This window comes from Pan troglodytes, chromosome 9 (assembly GCF_028858775.2).
Source record: "Pan troglodytes isolate AG18354 chromosome 9, NHGRI_mPanTro3-v2.0_pri, whole genome shotgun sequence".
Lineage (NCBI taxonomy): Eukaryota > Metazoa > Chordata > Mammalia > Primates > Hominidae > Pan > Pan troglodytes.
In genome coordinates, this window is record NC_072407.2 from 12233378 (window position 1) to 12251296 (window position 17919).

The 17919-nt window shown below is 45.2% G+C and overlaps 2 protein-coding genes across 32 annotated transcripts in view; one reads left to right on the plus strand and one right to left on the minus strand.

Moving 5' to 3' along the window:
• The window catches only part of TUB (TUB bipartite transcription factor), a 113401-nt gene that overhangs the window by 79013 nt on the left and 16469 nt on the right, over nucleotides 1-17919 (plus strand). For 5 of the 6 annotated variants that reach the window (XM_521835.8, XM_009459894.5, XM_009459891.5 and 2 more), the window contains 4 exons: nucleotides 423-540; nucleotides 2168-2266; nucleotides 2492-2663; nucleotides 3152-3379. In XM_521835.8, coding sequence (XP_521835.6) covers nucleotides 423-540; nucleotides 2168-2266; nucleotides 2492-2663; nucleotides 3152-3285 — 523 coding nt within the window. In that variant the 3' untranslated portion in view covers nucleotides 3286-3379. Of the gene's footprint in view, nucleotides 1-422; nucleotides 541-2167; nucleotides 2267-2491; nucleotides 2664-3151; nucleotides 3380-17919 lie in introns of those variants that run through there. The other variant, XM_016920296.4, reaches the window with a different exon arrangement.
• RIC3 (RIC3 acetylcholine receptor chaperone) overlaps nucleotides 1-17919 on the minus strand; it is a 77129-nt gene that overhangs the window by 5394 nt on the left and 53816 nt on the right. For 9 of the 26 annotated variants that reach the window (XM_063783788.1, XM_063783780.1, XM_063783779.1 and 6 more), the window contains one exon: nucleotides 9736-12922. In XM_063783788.1, the coding sequence (XP_063639858.1) occupies nucleotides 12913-12922 (10 nt within the window). In that variant the 3' untranslated portion in view covers nucleotides 9736-12912. Of the gene's footprint in view, nucleotides 1-9124; nucleotides 9188-9735; nucleotides 12923-17919 lie in introns of those variants that run through there. The other 17 variants (XR_008537974.2, XR_008537973.2, XR_010147460.1 and 14 more) reach the window with 7 other exon arrangements.

Here is a 17919-nt window from a genome sequence, read left to right on the forward strand (position 1 = left end):
GGAGCTAAAGCTGGAGATGGGGCTGGACTGAGACTTAGGCTGGCTGCGACAGAGGAGATCTCATCCTCTCTCCACGGGTGCTAAGCCTCTTCCACTGTCTTATCAGATGCCATTGTTTGCTCACCTCCCATGAGGAGAACTCCCATGTTCCCCCAGATAAATCTTCTGAAGAATCCTGATTGACCTCCCTGAATTGCTCTCACTGAACTGAAATGCACTTTGAGTCAACTCAGAGCAAGTCCAGGCCTTCTGCCCACGAAGTGTCTTCAAAGATGTGGATTCAGTGAGCAGTATGCTTCCCTGGGCCTGCTCCTGTTCCAGCCCAGAATGTTTTGCAGGCTCCTCATAGGACAGACGATGAGCTGTTCCCTGCTCTGGGGCAGAGGGTGCATGACTCTATACTGATTGTGCCTTTATTTCAGGTCCAACTTGATGGGCACCAAGTTCACTGTTTATGACAATGGAGTCAACCCTCAGAAGGCCTCATCCTCCACTTTGGAAAGTGGAACCTTACGTCAGGAGCTGGCAGCTGTGTGCTACGTGAGTCCTAGGTTCGGGGGTCTCTGATTTCCAAGGTAGATATGAAATCCAGGACTTGATGCCTGATCTAGGGGCTATCCCATCCATCTTAGTGGGTAGACAAGGCTGTGTGGAGAGGGGCTGTTCTCTGTGGAGTGTTCCTGGCCTAGGACAGGGGCTCTGGCTCTCTCCTCCTGACTTCAGAGCTCACACCACAGCCGGCCATCTGCTTGGGGAGCGCAGAAAACCAGGCCTGGCTCTCTGCAGTCCAGGCCAGGAGTCTCTTAGACAGAAGGAGACGGTCGCCCTGGGTTCTTGTCTGTGCATTTCCCAGATCATCCCTCTGGCATGCCAGGTTCTACATGGATTACACGGCACTTTGTCATCTCACTGAACGTTCAACCTAAGAGGTAGATCCTATTTTCTTTACAGATGAGGAAACTGAAGCTCAGCTGCAGATGTCACACAGCTCAAAAATGACCAAACTGGAATATAAATATAGGGGATTACTCTACCCCTTTGAACCTTTTTCTTCATTTTTAAAATCAGGGGTGGGTATCTCATCAACCTGGGCATGGGCACTTCTTGGAGGCCATCAGTAAGTAATCCACAGCTACTTTGTATGATCCTGTGGTGCCACCTGCTGACCAGTTTTGGGGAGGCAGCCTGAGTCTTCAAGTTCTTAGTGAGCTCCAACTAAGCATACTGTTTGAGGCACTAAGGATATAGTAATGAACAGACATAAATGTATACCTTTATGGGACTTAAAGCCCGAGCAGGGCAGACAAGCTATGAAACAGATCTATCAGTGAAGTAAGTATGTTCTTTATAAACACTAAGAAGAAAAAGTAGGGGAGGGGAGATAAGAAATGTCAAGGTATGTGTGAGAATTTCAGAATGGCAGGGAGGGCGTCACTGAGGTAGCTCTTGAGTAAAGACCAGAAGGAAGTGAAAAACAGCAGTGTACGTGTCTAGGGGACACAGTGAGGACAAAAGTCCTCAATGCCTGGCATGAAGAAGGAATGGAGTGGATACCAGGGAGTAAATGGTGAGGAGAGTAAGGTCATGGGGCCACGTGCAGGTGAAGTCACATCTCCAGCTTTAACTTGGAGTGAGCTGGAGAGCCACTGGAGAGTTCTGAGCAGAGGAGAAAGATCATCTGACTTAATGTGCCTGAGCACTGGCTGCTGTGTTGAGAACAGATGGTGGGAAGGAGGAATAGGAGGGCCAACAACAGAAACCAGGAGTCCAGGTAAAGGCTGTTAGAATGATCTTGGTGAGAGAAGCTAGTGGTGAAAAGTGGTGGAAGTCTGGGTATAATTGGAAGGTAGAGCTGATAGAAACTGCTGATGGATTAGACGTAGGATGTAGAAGAGAGGACTCGAGTGTGACCAAGTAGTTTGCCGGAGCGAGTGGAAGAACAGCATTGCCGTGAGCAGAAGCAAGGATGACGCACAGGAGGAGCTAGTTCTGGCAGGGTAGAGACGCAGGGGCTCAGTTCTGGCCGTGTGAGGTTTAGAGGGATGTGTGTTAGACTTCGGAGTGGAGATGGTGGGAACTAGCTCTTCATCTTTATTCCCGTCCCCCCCACCTTCTCCAGTAGGTAAATAGACGCCTCAGGTGGCCAGTGTTGCGTTCTCTTTCCCAGGAGACAAACGTCTTAGGCTTCAAGGGGCCTCGGAAGATGAGCGTGATTGTCCCAGGCATGAACATGGTTCATGAGAGAGTCTCTATCCGCCCCCGCAACGTGAGTTTCTACCCCTTCCTCCCCTCTTTGCCCATCATCCTAGTCTCTGCATGAGCTTCTAAGGGCAGAGCTCCAGCTGATGTGTATAAGTGGAGGGGATACCATGTGAGAAAGGCCTGGAGGTCTAGGGAAATCTAAGGACCCCCGTTCCTGGGATAGATCCCTTTTTGGGGTGGTCATGGTGCCAAAGGCCTGGGCCTGGCTCAGGTGAGGCTGCCCTCCCAGGAGCATGAGACACTGCTAGCACGCTGGCAGAATAAGAACACGGAGAGTATCATCGAGCTGCAAAACAAGACACCTGTCTGGAATGATGACACACAGTCCTATGTACTCAACTTCCATGGGCGCGTCACACAGGCCTCCGTGAAGAACTTCCAGATCATCCATGGCAATGACCGTGAGTGTTTCTATCCCTACTCGTTATGGTCCGTAGGATACCCAAGGCCCTTAGCGTAGGGTTCAGCCCACCTAGCCCTGCCTACACTGGCTAGAGTTTAAGAATGTGAGCTATACAGCTTAGGTTAGATGTATGGAACTTTCTAACCCTAATGACTGGGAGGTCCTGGAAGAACCTTCTTTGCAGCCCTGGTCCTAGATTCTGTGTATTCAACGGAGTCTCAGGCACGGGAACACCCTTTAAAAGGACTTTTCCTCTTTTCTGTCCCCTGGTGTTCACATGCATCTTACTTTGTCCTTTGCCATCTGCCACCTCTTTCCTGCCACTTCTCCCAATTGGCCTTTGTTTTACTTCCCTTTGTGATTCCCCTGGCATCTCTGCTTCTCACTTTTTCTTCCCTCATGTGGTTTGGGTGTCTGTCTATCCTTCCCTGGCTCTACCATTCCTGTCCTGTCCTTTTCTCTGTCTGTGCCTGTGCTTGGCCCCAGCGGACTACATCGTGATGCAGTTTGGCCGGGTAGCAGAGGATGTGTTCACCATGGATTACAACTACCCGCTGTGTGCGCTGCAGGCCTTTGCCATTGCCCTGTCCAGCTTCGACAGCAAGCTGGCGTGCGAGTAGAGGCCTCTTCGTGCCCTTTGGGGTTGCCCAGCCTGGAGCGGAGCTTGCCTGCCTGCCTGTGGAGACAGCCCTGCCTATCCTCTGTATATAGGCCTTCCGCCAGATGAAGCTTTGGCCCTCAGTGGGCTCCCTGGCCTAGCCAGCCAGGAACTGGCTCCTTTGCCTCTGCTACTGAGGCAGGGGAGTAGTGGAGAGCGGGTGGGTGGGTGTGAAGGGATGAGAATAATTCTTTCCATGCCACGAGATCAACACACACTCCCACCCTTGGGGTAGTAGTGTGTTGTAGTCGTACTTACCAAGCTGAGCAACCTCTTCAGCTGGGAAGGCCGGAAGAGGCATAGAGGGAGAGGAAGCACAATGCAGGGCTGCCGTGGCCCAGTCGTCCGCTCAGCCAAGGAGTCAGATGGCAATGGGTACTCCAGCAGGTAGGGGCACAGTGAATGTGTGTATGTATGAAGGCCACATCAACTTTATGTAGCAAAGGGCTTGGTGGCCAAGCCTGGCCCTTAAACAACTGCAGAAAGCCCTCCAACTTCAGAAGGCCTCACTCAAGCCTGAGAGAAGTTGGGAGGGTGGTGGGGACAGGTAAGTGGCAGGACCCTGTCAGGATTGCAGGTGCCTGGCTTGCTGTGGCTATGGGAATCAGCTGGTGGCTAGGTTTCTAGCGCATTTGATTTCTCCAGGTTTGCTGTGTCTCACAGAGGCAGTAGGAACCCAGCTCTCAGGGCTGTCGTGGTGGATGGGCCCTGCAAGACACAGGCTCAGCATGCAGAAGTGCATGAACAGGGTCCCTGGATCAGGGTTGTTCTGGGAGTCCTGTGTCAGCTTCCCCAGGAGCTCTCTGCTGAGCAGCCCAGCACAACCCCCAGGAAACACAAATGGGGTCCAGGTCACCAGCCTGACTGCACACAGCTAGGCATGCCTGGGAATCCTGCTGCCAGAGAACCATTCCCAAGCCATGGCATGCTCCTTGAAGAATCTCTCCTCTCTCTCTCTCTCTCTCTGGAAAGACCCAACTTTCTCACTGCTGTCAGCCAAGTCATGGTTGGTAACCATGTAGGTTCTTGGGAGGGAATGGGACAGGGTGAATAAAGCAGGGAATATTTTAGAACCACAAGAGATCAGCAGTGGCAGGACCCTTACGAATCTAGTACAACCTTGTTGCTTTAGGTGAGTCACACTCAGAAAATGGGGCTTGCCCTGGGTCACCTAGCTGGTTAATGGCAGCATTCAGAACTTCAAGTTCTCTTGATTTCTTTGTTCCCACTGTCCCCCAAGAAACTAGTATCTCTGGCCTCCTGGGGCCCAGTCTGCATGCCCTCCCCACTTCCCCCGATTCAGAGACTTAGAAGCATCAGAGTTGATAAATTAGATTGAAACCATTCCAGTAGCAAATCAGGCAGTTCCCTGTTGAAAGTTGTCTGGCTTTTTGCACGTGAGTATGATCCAGGATTGGCCTGTGTCTGGCCCCTCCGCGAGGGCTACTCAGCAGTAAGCAGGCCTTAGTAAGGCTGCTGCACACTTCTCGGTCTAGGTGGGAGAGAGTGCATAAAGGTTCTGGGACTGGGCCTGAGCCTAACTCCCTCCACTACCGCTATTTCTCCTTGGATGGCACCATCCACCCTGCAGGCCTGGGAACTCTAAGCTCAAGCTTTTGCTCATTTGTCATTTACCCTGGTGGAGGCTTCTTGCCCAGATAAGAGATCTGAAATTGGTGGGAAGCAAGCAGGGGTTGTACCTTGCTTTAGAGTAGATGTTTGGAAAAGCTAAGTAGAAATTTTTTAAAATAGAAGTTGTATTTTAAACGTGTTAGGCTTTATAGGTGAAGGACTTGTTTTGACTTAAGTAGAAGTAATATGCTCTCATTTCTTTGTAATCTAGATTTCCCTATGTTGAATGCTTAAAGCAAGGCATACCTGTCCTAGCAGGATCTGCCCACACCTCGGCCGTACATCTCTGTGAGAGACCCCCTCCAACGATTAGCTTTTGCAACATGGTCCAGTTTCTAGAGGGCACTAGAACTTTGTGCCAGCGCTGGCGAGATACCATGGTGCCATCCTCCTCTCTATAGTTCCAGTTTAGCCCTTCCCTGCCTTTAAGGAGAAGAGATCTTCATGGTGACATTTGAGATGATGGAAACTAGATCATCTCTAATGTTAGGTCAAGCTATTTCTCTGGATCTATGATTTTAAGATAGAACAGGCTGGTTCTGAGTTCTGGTGAGACGGAGACCCTGGTGGCAGTGGAAAAATCAGAAGCACAAAGGAAAACTCTTGGCCTCTGCTTTCTCCTGTAGCACAAAGAGGGAGTTGGCTGGATCTTTTGGTGGAGTCAGGAAAGACAGGCTGAGCTTTCTAGCCTAAGTGTGGAGAAGGATCGCCTCAGCCACAAACCTCTGTCAGGCATTGAGTGGCAAGCATCAGAAGCTGAGTGCACTCCTGGTGATCCTGGTTTTTCCTTGACCACTGGCCCTGGGGCCATGGGTGCATGGACTCGTAAAGCTGCTAGGGCCCCTGGAAACCACCTGGGTTCAGCCTCTCCCACAATAAGAGTTCTTGCCGTTCATACCCTCTACCTGGATAGATGGTCTTTGGGCAGGGAATTAATGACAGAATGAGCAGTTCCTAATGGTATTGGGCAGTTGGGAGTTTAGGCAGCTTCTCTGTAACCGCTTCTGGGACCACACCCCAAAACTCTACACCCTCTGCCCCAGAACAATTCTGCAGAGTGGTGAAGTTCACTTCCCCAACTCTTCTCCAAGTCTAGCTTTTCTTTCCTTCTGGCTCCAAGGTGCTCTGTGTCCGTCTGTGTATGTGTGTGTCTGCGCGTCTGTGTGTTTATTTGGGGAAAAGGGCAATCAGCAATCAACTGAGGTTTCTTAATTGTGATTATATTCCTGAGAATGACTGAGTAGGAAAGGAATAAGGATGTTGTTATGATCGCCTGTGGATTTTGTCCATTCATTTCATGCTCTCTGAACAGAAGGTATACCTGGGAAAATACCAGCTTTTTCTCTCAGGGTTCTGAGTCAGAGGACACCATCCAAGAATGTTGTTAGCTTTTCAGTTCCCACTCTGCATTGCCTGAAAAAACTGGTATGTTGCACGTATGCTTTTGGTTGAAATTGAACATACTCTAGTGAATGTGCCTTAAAAATCACGACACTAGTTCAGAGGAAGCACATAATGTCCAGATCTATGGCGAACACAGGTGTTGGAAGCCAGGACTGTGATAATCAGAAGCTATAAGAGAACTTTTGGAGCCTGCCTCCTTCAGTGACAAGTAGGGCACAAAATTCTAGAAGCAGAAGGTTTTTTTTTTTTTTTCCATTCTGAAAATAGCAGGACATTTACCTCTTAAATAAACTTAGCATTTAGAGGTAATTCTAAATTTAACAAGTGACAGGGTTGGTTTCAAAGAAAAAGGTCCGTGCTTTGCTTACAATGGAGTCTGCAGTGAGGGGAGATGCTGGGATAGCCATTTCCATGGCTCTGTTATGCAAGCACAAATTTCATCTCCTAGATGGACTTCCTGGTTTTCTCTTACTGCAGTAACACTGGCCTTCCCTTCTCTAATTCCTTACCCCAGCTGCGGCATCCCTGTGTTAACTCAGGATGCCAAGTGGCCCTCAGATTACACTTCTCCAGATAGCTGAATGAGTCTGCTTTCACTGTGACTGGGACCTGAATGACCTGCAGTCAGGGCCCAGAGTTGGGACTCTATACTACCCTGGGCTCTGGTCTGTAGGTTTGTAGTAGCCACCGGTAATAAGCCAAGGAAGGGCTAGGCTCTTGTTTGAGTTTATGGCCACCTGGAATTTTCAGTCATCTCATGATACAGGCGGGAGGGGCAGAACAGATATATTATGACAGGTTTGGTTTTTAAATTTTCCAACCAAGTGGAAAGGCAAGTTGGTCTTATAGAAAGCACTACTGCACTTATTAAATTTTCCAACCAAGTGGAAAGGCAAGTTGGTCTTATAGAAAGCACTACTGCACTTATTAAATTTTCCAACCAAGTGGAAAGGCAAGTTGGTCTTATAGAAAGCACTACTGCACTTAGTAGCTATGTGATTTTGAGCAAACCACGTAACCTCTCTAGGTCCATTTTCCTAACCACAAGATGAAGATGTTACATTGTTAAAGCTTGCCGTAGGATTTGGGGTGAATGAAAATTATTCCTTGCTTTCATCACTACCTTTATAGCTCATCACTGTGCCTTTTTTTCTTTCCTAAGAAAGACATCACATCCCTCCCCTCTCCTCCTCTGTGCTCCTGTCCCTCCCTCCCCCTAGCAAGGTCCAGGCAAAGCTGGAGATGAGGCTGAGATCCAGAGTTTCCTAGAAGGCAACTTAGGATGGCTAGGAAAGGGAAGCCTGACTGCTTGGTCAGGAGGGTGCAGTATCTTTTGCTGGGAACACAGCCAGTTTTCACAATGCCTAGACTGTGTATGTCTATTTGCACAAGATTGTCTTTTCCTATTTTGGAGTGGTCATTTTATTTTTGTTCAAGATTATCTGGCGTTTTAGACAAATTTGCAAAACTGCTTTTATTAAGTGACTTTTTGAATAAACTTCTTTGGTATTCTGGAGCAAATGTATTTATTTATTGGTATGTGCAATGGCAAACTTGGTATTTTCCCATGTTGACATTATGTATGTTGTAGAATTTAGTGTTTGTCTAAGTACACACATATATCAACAAATTAAACTTGAATCGTTTCAACACTTCTGTGTACTTTTTTCATAAAGGGGAAAAAAGCCCTGTTTACTTCCTAATTTTTTTCTATACCTTTCATTCATTGTTTCCTAGGAGCCTCAGGTGGGTAAGTAGGTGATAATAGCAAAGAGATCATAACCTCACCAATGACATGTGGGTCAACACTGTCCTTCCTCTGGCTGTGCCTTTCAAGTTTAAGGTTCATCAGAACCACACCCAGAGGCTGGAAAAATGGTGAAGTCAGAAGGTACTTAAGTTAGAGCAGTTCTCTTCAGGGTCTGCTGTGCCACCTGAAGGGGCTGGTGGTTCCTCAGTATCCCCTGTGGGCCTGGCCTTAGGAAGAGAACAGGGCTGTAGAGATGAAAAAGGTATAAAAGACCCAACCACTTGATTTCTCAGGGCTTGCTTGGACCCTAACCCATTTAAACAGGACCTCGAAATGCTTAGGAATCTTTTTTGTTGCAGGGCAGCTGTGGCAGATTTGAAGGCAAAAGGAAGGGAGGCTACAGTTGTAGCTAGAAGCAGACACGAAAGCTAATGGTCTGACCCAGACAAGAGGTTTTAACTAAAGGCACCCAGAGACTGCAGAAGGGCCCTGGGCCACTCCTGGCAATCAGGGTAGCCTTAGAGGGTGTCAGGTGTGACATCTCAGCAACACTGGACTTGACAGAGTGGTGACAGGGATCATGCTGTCACCAAGCACCTACCACATGCTTTGCCCTGGCACAGACACTTTATAAACAGCATCTTATTTAATCCAAACAGCCCTGTAAAATTTAATCCAAACAGCCCTGTAAATAGAGCATTATTCCCAATTCATGGGGAAACTGGTTCTCAGAGAGGTTAAGGAATGACCTAAGAGGAGAAATTCGGCCTATTTTCTTTGTATAAAAAAAGGGAAATAAAGGAAAAGGAAGCACATTTTAGAAAAGTCAACGGTCAAGGCAAAGTCATAAATGTGTTCATATTTTTTCTCAATATTGCTGAATAGCTAAAGCACTAAATTTTTCTTTGGAATACAAATAGTCCAGATTGAAGAGAACTTTGAGAGTGTGGTAATACTTAGGGTTTGTTTATTCCCCCAGATCTAGAGTTCTGATGTGACCAAGAGCATTTCCTACCTGAACCATGGCCTATCTCCTGTGGCCTCTGCCTCTGGCGGGAAATAGCGCATACAGGATATTCTAAAAAGGAAAGAGGGTTTTGTTTGTTTAGTCATCAGGTTCAAAAATCTTAAATGGCTATAGACAGGGGTGACCCTATGTCCAGGACAGTCTTAGTTTATGCCTATCACCTTGGCATAATTATATTAAAGCTCCCTTTTTCCAAAGTGTTTGAATTTGGACCGTAAGTTATTTGATCACCCAAGCCATATAAGGTGCATTGTATGGTTCTCAAAGGCCATTGATTCTACAGGCCAAATACACCTCCACTCCTCATCACAACTCCCTGGGCCCAGCTTCTGGAGCTAGTCATGGAGATAGTGGTTTCTTTGTGCTCCTGTTGTGACCAGGAAAGGGCATCTCCTGGCTGCACCACCCACCTGATTTACCAAGAGTGATCCCAGATTATGCAGTTGTTTTGTGAGCTAACTGTCCATAAAGGTATGACTTGGGTACTCTGCCACAGTGCCAAAAGGCCAGGGGACTGATCAAGTTCCCAGCACCCTCGTGAGAAATGAAGACCGCAAGAAAAGAGACAGCAGCCCTGGCAACAAAAACCGGACCCATGATTTTGTCATCCTGGGTTGTATATACACATATGTCATCCCTGAAGGATAAAATAATTCTGGAAAATCCAAAAAGAATTTTCTAAATCCTAAATAACTGAAAGGTACATCCAAATGTCTGATATATAAATACACAAATATATTCCTTATATATAAACCAACCAAGAGCTAGGGCAGGAAGAAACACCATAAGGGCTTAGTACTTCTGGCAGGAATTTCCATAAGCCAATTTTCCCCAAAGACCAACAACACTTTACATAACAGCCTCACCAAAATACTTGAACATCCATGTATTTTCACACCCTACTGCTTTTTTCAACAACTCTTTCTGCCAAGAGTGTCCTCTCTTCTTTGCCTACCTGAAGAAGTTCTTTGCATGCCTCAAGGCCCACCTCCCAAGAAACCGTGAAGTTTCTTGGCAATACTTTAGCAAAAACAATTTATCTTTCCTGTAGTTTTGGGCCCATGTCTGAATTACAGCATAGCCCTTATAATAAAAACATAATTACCACTTAATGAGTGGTTATCATGTATGAGCTAGAACCAATGCTGTTTTACACACACTGATGATTTCATTTAACCAGGACCTTTAATACCCCTCCCTTTACTACCCTGAAGCCAAAGCTCAGACCAGTTAAGGAGCTGACCCAAGATTCCACAGCTAGAAAATGCAGGGACAGATCATGGCTCATGTTTCTCTGCCTGCAGAATTCACAATCCTGAGCCCTCTTATAGGGTCATAGTTCATTTTATCTGTCAGGCTCTCTCTCGTTACATTGAGTTTTTTGAGGGTAGAAATTGAGCCTCTGTTCCTAGTACCTAGCACTGAGCAACTGACTGCTAAATGAATGAATGAGCTAGAAGAAAACAGCAGTATTTATCTCTAATAAGGGAATCATATCCTAAGGCCAAAAGTAAATCTGAGCCAGGAACCCAGGGCTCTCCTCATGAATCAACCCCTCATAGTGAACGAAGGGAAGTAACACAGAAAACAATTTATCGAAACAGTAAAGAGCACCTGTTATTTTTCACCTTTACTGTACAATACATCTAGATTGCATTCAGTATATTTTAAACTGCATTCTTCACAATGTGAATCAAATGTTCTACACAGAGACAGATGCAATATGCTTTCTATAAACTCAGTCTTGAATGACTTTCTGTAACTCAATTAACAATAAATGCCTAGTAGTAGCTGACAGATTATCTTAATATGATCCCATACCTTCTAACAGCAGTCTGTATGCTGATGTATAATTTTAAGCTGTTTTCCTGGCACCTTATTCATGCCAAGCATAATGTAACTCTAAAAGCCATATCTACCTTTACATAATGTCTTAATTTTCCAGTCTTCTACATTTCATGACTGGGAATGTCTTTGGGAATGTGCCCTCTTCAAACTCTCAGGTCTTACATGTAAACTGAATTCACACATACCTCATGATGTAATTCATGGGTGCTATCTTGTCTCAAGAAGACACACGTCAGATGCAGTAAGGAGAAAAGGCCTTTAGTTTGGTCAAAATCCTCCCAGTCTTAATCCAGTTGCTGCTACTTTCCCCAGCTCTCTCAAAAGACCCAAATATCCGAGTATGGAACACATGGTCTCTACCCCTGGGCACTGCTATATTGGTTCTCTGCAACAGACATACTCCAACTTCCCTCTTGAGTTGGCACTTTGTATACAAGATCAGTCCTCATTTGTTTCAATTTATGGTTCTGAGAAGAAATTTCTCAAAGGGTGCAACATTCAGAAACAGCTTTAGGTAAGGACTGTCCATAAGCACACAGATTCTCTCCCCTATTGCTGGCTTCCTGGCCTTCTGAGCTCCTCATGGCAGGAACAGAATTCACAATCTTGAGCCCTCTTATAGGGTTGCAGCCTCCTCATGGCAGGACCATCCCTGCGCAGGGCTTCCTGCAGCTTCAATGGCCTCAAGTCTTGACTCTGCAGGGCAGGGTCTAACGTCTCTATCTAAAGCTTCCTCTGTCCACTGAAAACCAGGAGTGCAAAGGTACTTCTGGGCTTGGCAGTTCTGTTAAGCAGAACAGGGGTAAAGGAAGCTAGATATCCAGGTAGTATCAGAGTAAAACAGTCCCCAAACAAGCCTCTGGGCTCATTCTCAGATCAGTGGGAGTCTTCCCTACTCTGGAGAAAAGAGGATGTCTGAGGCAGCATCAATGTTCCTAGGAAGACCCTCGCTGCAAGGAAGAGGCTTCAGCTTAGACAGTAGAGTCTTACCCTCCTCTGGGCCCATCAGCCCCACAAACAAAATGTTCTCTTCTCACCAGGGGACTACTAACCTGCTCAAGGCCCAAAGAATAAGGGATCTTGGAGTCTGAAATCTTCATTCTTGCAACCTTAAGTCCTCATCATCTGTAAGCTGATGTTCGTTCACAGGTGAACTATCTGTTACACCTACCAGGAAGAGTCAGACCTTTGCCCCTGAGTGGTCCCATCTGTAATTACAATAGACCAAACATAATTACTTAATGGATCAACTTCTCTGATAGAGGAAAGGCAGGAAGAGAAAGAGCGAAGCTGTCCTGTGTTCACACTAATGTCCGTGTTTTACAAGGTGACAGGTGTGTGAGCACCAGGAAGGATACATGATATCCATGATAGTGGCCTGATAGCTATGACACTTGAACACAGTGAAGAAAGTGCAGGGCACAGGGCCAAGAAGGAAATCTGAGGAGAGAGAGGTCACCTTGGGACTTGAGTAATGGATACTTCAGACTGGCTGTTTTCACTCTAAACCCTGGGGGTTACGCTTCCTCAGCATGCTGCCTGTATATGCTTTATCGGTGCTGATGCCCAACCCTTCATCTTTAAAGTCTTGGGACCACTCTTCTTTGGTGGTTTCCTCTTGCTCAGGGTAGCTATCTGCACTGAATCCAGCATTCTCTGCCAAGACAGCAGGATCCTCGTCTTCATGAAAACAGCAGGAACATGTTTCTGGCTTTGGATCACACGAGGTAACAGAATTATCTTCCTGGGCTCTGGGGTCAGTGGGCAGACTTTCCCAACCCAAATGATCTGATTCTTCCTCTTCTATCATTCCCATTCTTTCAGCTATTTCTTCAGCAGAAAGTTCTTTTGGGTCAGGGTAATCCACCAAGATTGTTTCTTGCCTACGCTTGATACAGTCTGAAAGGTCATAAATTGGGTAAGTCTCTTCAGGGTAACCTAGAGAGAAAAGTAGCACAAAGTATTACAAAGAATGTCTCCTCAAAAAAAAAAAAATAGTGTCAGGTTCAAAGAGGATTCTCAGGCAGCAGCCGTCCTATCCTAACAAATCCATTCAAGACATCTCTAAGATTCCAATAGTTCTAAAGTTTTACTTGAGCAAATTCTTAGCAATCTGGCTATCCCAGTGCTCTTTGAAATACAAACTAATTCAGATGAAAATCCCTTCTTATGTGTAGGGTGCTTGGGGCAGAGTTAAGTCTTATACCACGTGTTTTTGCAGTACTGATGAAGATTAAACAAACAACATGAGCCTTTAGTTAAAACAAAAAAAGCATCAAAACCAGACAGAGACAGCACAGCTCCAGGCTAATGTTTATAATTTCTATTTGGAACAATTTCCAAATCTTCCTTGGTGGAGTGGGGAGAGGAAAGGAATGCTAAGCTCTTTGAAAAATACACCATGAAGCTTTCTATTTATCCAAACAATTGAAATGGCTTGCAAGTGTCAAAAATAGAGAGCACTTTAGCAAGGCATGCCCAAGATCCCGAAGGACAAGCACTGCATTTTTGGAAGACAGAATTCCTGTTGTTGGCTTCTTCATCTTCACAAAATGGAACAAAAGAAAACAACAAACTGGCAAACAAAATGAGTAACACTGGTACTGAATCCCAGCTAGGATAATGAGAAAAGAGAAACTGTTGCCAAATTACCAAACTAAATGAAATAAATCTGTGTCAGCCAAGCAAGCCTGAGCAGCAGATGGGCCGTGCTGGAGCTCACACACCAGTACTGGCACCAGCGGCCGTAATCACGATACAGTGCAGAAAGCTGGAGGATTCAGAACCCATTTGCCCATTATGATAATTGGCAAATTCAACCCTAACGTAAACCATTTTTTGCCTACAACTGTGACAAATAAGTCTTTTTTGGTGCAATGTAGGGTGTGTGTGGAGACATTTCTACATTTACTGCTTTTTCTGACTATAAAAATCATACAGACTCATTTGTAGAAAATTTGAAAAAAATACAGGCTAGTTTAAAAAAGAAAACACAAATCACCCATAATATCTTCACTCATAATAATTTGCTTTTTTCTGGTCTTTTTTTAACCGTATATACACATGTATTTTCTTTTCTTTTCTTTTCTTTTTTTTTTGAGACGGAGTCTCGCTCTGTCACCTGCCCAGGCTGGAGTGCAGTGGTGCAATCTCGGTTCACTGCAACCTCTGCCTCCCCGATTCAAGTGATTCTCCTGCCTCAGCCTCCTGAGTAGCTGGGATTACAGGTGCATGCCACCACACCTAGCTAATTTTTTGTATTTTTAGCAGAGACGGGGTTTCACTATGTTGGCCAGGCTGGTCTCAAACTCCTGACCTCAGGTGATCCACCCACCTCGGTCTTCCAAAGTGTTGGGATTACAGGCGTGAGCCACCACGCCCGGCCAACATGTATTTTCTTATTCCCCTTTTTTAAAAAGAAGGATCATATTTGTGTATAAAAGGTTATATCCTCATGTTTTTCAATTCAACATTATATCATGAGCATCTCTCCATGTCATTAGGCATTTGAAAGTTGGTTGCAAAATATCTCATCATATAGCTACATAACTGACATGATTTACTAGTCCTCTTTTCTAGGACATTTAGATTCTTTCCAATTTTCCCCTATTATAAGTAGTATACAAGTTAAGATTTCTTAATATAAATCTATGTCCACTTCCCTAGTTCTTTAAGATAGACTTCTATAAATATGAAAACTAGACCAAAGGGAATGGACATTATAAAAGCCTTTTTTATACTGTGCCAAATTACTTTCCAGAAGAGTGGTATAAATTTTCAATCCTACCAGTGATATAAAGACTGTCCATCTTATGACACCCTCACCAGCACTCACAGTAGTATGTTAAGAATTTTGCCAATGCAGTCTTTATTCCAAGGCTTAACTTACTGTGGATGGATGGAATGCTAGGTAAAGTGGAGCTTAGCTAACCCAAGACCCTCAGCCACCATGGTCAAGGATAGGATCTGGAGAAGCTGCTTGCTAATCAGCTCCCAGCCACTGAATGCTTAAAAGAAGTCCATTTGCTGGCATGTCCCTGTCTTCCCACACTTAGAACAAAGCTTATCTTTGAATTTTCATGACTATCTGCTTTAAGAGGGAAGGTCACCCAGACTCAGGCTCTCAGCCTACCCCAACACCAGGCCTCAGTCCAGCTCTGCATCCCTAGTCATAATGCCTGCACCCACAGACCCAGCCTCCATGCTGGCCCCTGCAGATACAGACTCCGGGCCCACCCAGCATCAGGCCAGCAACTATGGCCCCAGAATCCAGTCCCACCCTAGGTTCCAGACAAAACCAGAGCCAGGTCTGCCCACATAGCCCAGTGCCAAATTGGCACCCCAATGGCACCCAAATTGGAGCCTGCAGACACAGGCTCCAGGCCTGCCCAGTGCCAGGCTGGTCTCTATGACCACCCCCACCTTCAGGTTGGCCCCTGCATTCCCACAATCCAGCAGACCCTGGGTCTAGGCCAACCCAGTAGACCCCAGCATTGGGCCGGCCCTCAGAACCCCAGGACTGCCCCTATGGACCTAGGTTCTAGGCTGAGGCCTGTGGCCCCAGGACCCAAGCCAGCCCTAATGAACCTAGCCTTCAGACACATCCATCAGACTCAGCCTCCAGGCCCATTTCAGTGGACCTGGGCACCAGGTTCATCCTAGCACCTGGCCAATCTCTGAAGACCCAGGCTCAAGGCCCAGTCCAGCCCCAGGTCAGCCCTTGTGGACCTAGGCTTTGGGATAGCCTCTCTGCACAAGATACAAGCACCAGGTCCATGCCTGAGGATCCAATCAACAGGTACACCCCAGTGGATCCAGGCTTCAACCCCAACCCCACGGACTCGACACCAGGCCACCCTGCCTAAGGACTCTACCAGCAAGGCTACCTGCAGATCACACCAAATGGCCTACCCAGAATCTCTGGGCAGGCTGACTGGTGAATGGCTTTTCCGGACAAAGCCAGAATGCAAAAACCATTCACCAGCAAAAGTCCCTGCTTCTTCAAATGCACAGATACCAATGCATAGCCATGAGGATCAAGAACAATCAAGGAAACATGTTGCCACCAATGAACAAAATAAAGCACCAGGAACAGACTCTAAAGAAATGAAGATACGGCCGGGCGTGATGGCTCACACTTGTAATCTCAGCACTTTAGGAGGCCAAGACAAATGGATCACCTGAGGTCAGGAGTTCAAAACCAACCTGGCCAACATGGTAAAATCCTATCTCTACTAAAAATACAAAAAATTAGCCAGGCGTGGTGGCAGGCGCCTGTAATTCCAGCTACTCAGGAGGCTGAGGCAGAAGAATCGCTTGAACCCAGGAGGCAGAGGTTCCAGTGAGCCAAGATCATGCCATTGCACTCCAGCCTGGGCAACAAGAACAAAACTCCATCTCAAAAAAAAAAAAAAGAAAGAAAAAAAGAAAGAAAAAGAAGACACATGAACTGCCTGACAAAGAATTCAAGATAACTGTTTTAAGGAAACTCAGCGAACTTCAAGAAAATACAGAGAAACAATTAAAGGAAACCAGGAAAACAATAAATAACTAAAACAAAAAATTTACGAGAGATTGAAATTATATTTAAAAAATCAAACAGAAATTCTACAGCTGAAAAATACGAGAATTGAAATGAAAAATGCAATAGAGAGTATCAACAGCAGAACTGATTGAGCAAAAGAATGAACCTTTGAATCTAAAGACAGATTATTTGACAATATACAGTTGGATGAGAAAAAAAGAATGAAAAGAAAGCAAGCTTATGGGATTTATGGGAACTGGAGTTCAAGAAGAAGGAGACAGACACAAAGGGATAGAAAGCTTAAAGAAATAATAGCAGAAAACTATACAAATCTGGGGAAAGTTATAAATATCTGGGTACAGGAAGGTCAAAAGTCTCCAATCAGACTGAACTCAAGTAAGACTATATCAAGAAGTATTATAATCAAACTATCAAAAATCAAAGACAGAGAGGATGCTGGAAGCAGCAAAAGAAAAAAAGTACATCACATTATAAGGGAGTTCTAACAGATTTATCAGCAGAAACCTTAAAGGCCAGAAAAGAGTGGGATAATATATTCAAAATGCTTATGGAAAACAAAAACAAAAACAAACAAAAAAAAAGGTCAACCAAGAATATTGTAGTTGGCAAAGCTCTCCTTCAGAAATGAGGAAAAAACAAAGACTCTGCCAGACAAAAGCTGAAGGAGCTTATCCCCACAAGATCTATCTTATAAGAAATGCTCAAGGGTGTTCTTCAAGTAGAGAGCAAGGGACACTATTTAGTAACACAAATATATATATATATGAAAGTATAGGCTAGGTGCGGTGGCTAATGCCTGTAATCCCAGCACTTTGGGAGGCTGTGACAGGTGGATCACCTGAGGTCAGGAGTTCGAGACCAGCCTGACCAACATGGTGAAACTCCACCTCTACTAAAAATACAAAATTAGCTCGGCATGGTGGTGCATGCCTGTAATCCCAGCTACTTGGGAGGCTGAAATGAAAACTATAAAACATTGATGAAAGAAATTGAAGAAGACACAAATAAAATGAAAAGATGTCCTGTTTATGGATTGGAAGAATTGATACTGCTAAAATGTCCATACTATACAAAGCAATCTACAGATTTAATACAATCCCTATCAAAATTTCAATGACAATTTTCACAGAAATAGAAGAAACAATTCTAAAATTCATATGGAACCACAAAAGACCCCAAATGGCCAAAGCAATTGTGAACAAAAAGAACAAAGCCAGAGGCATCACAGTACCTGATTCCCAAATCTAGTACAAAGCTATAACAATCAAAACAGTATGTTACTGGCATAAAAATAGACACACAGACTGATGGAACAGAATAAAAGCCCAGAAATAAATCCACATATTTATGGTCAATTTTTTTAAACAAAGATGCCAAAAAATAAAACACA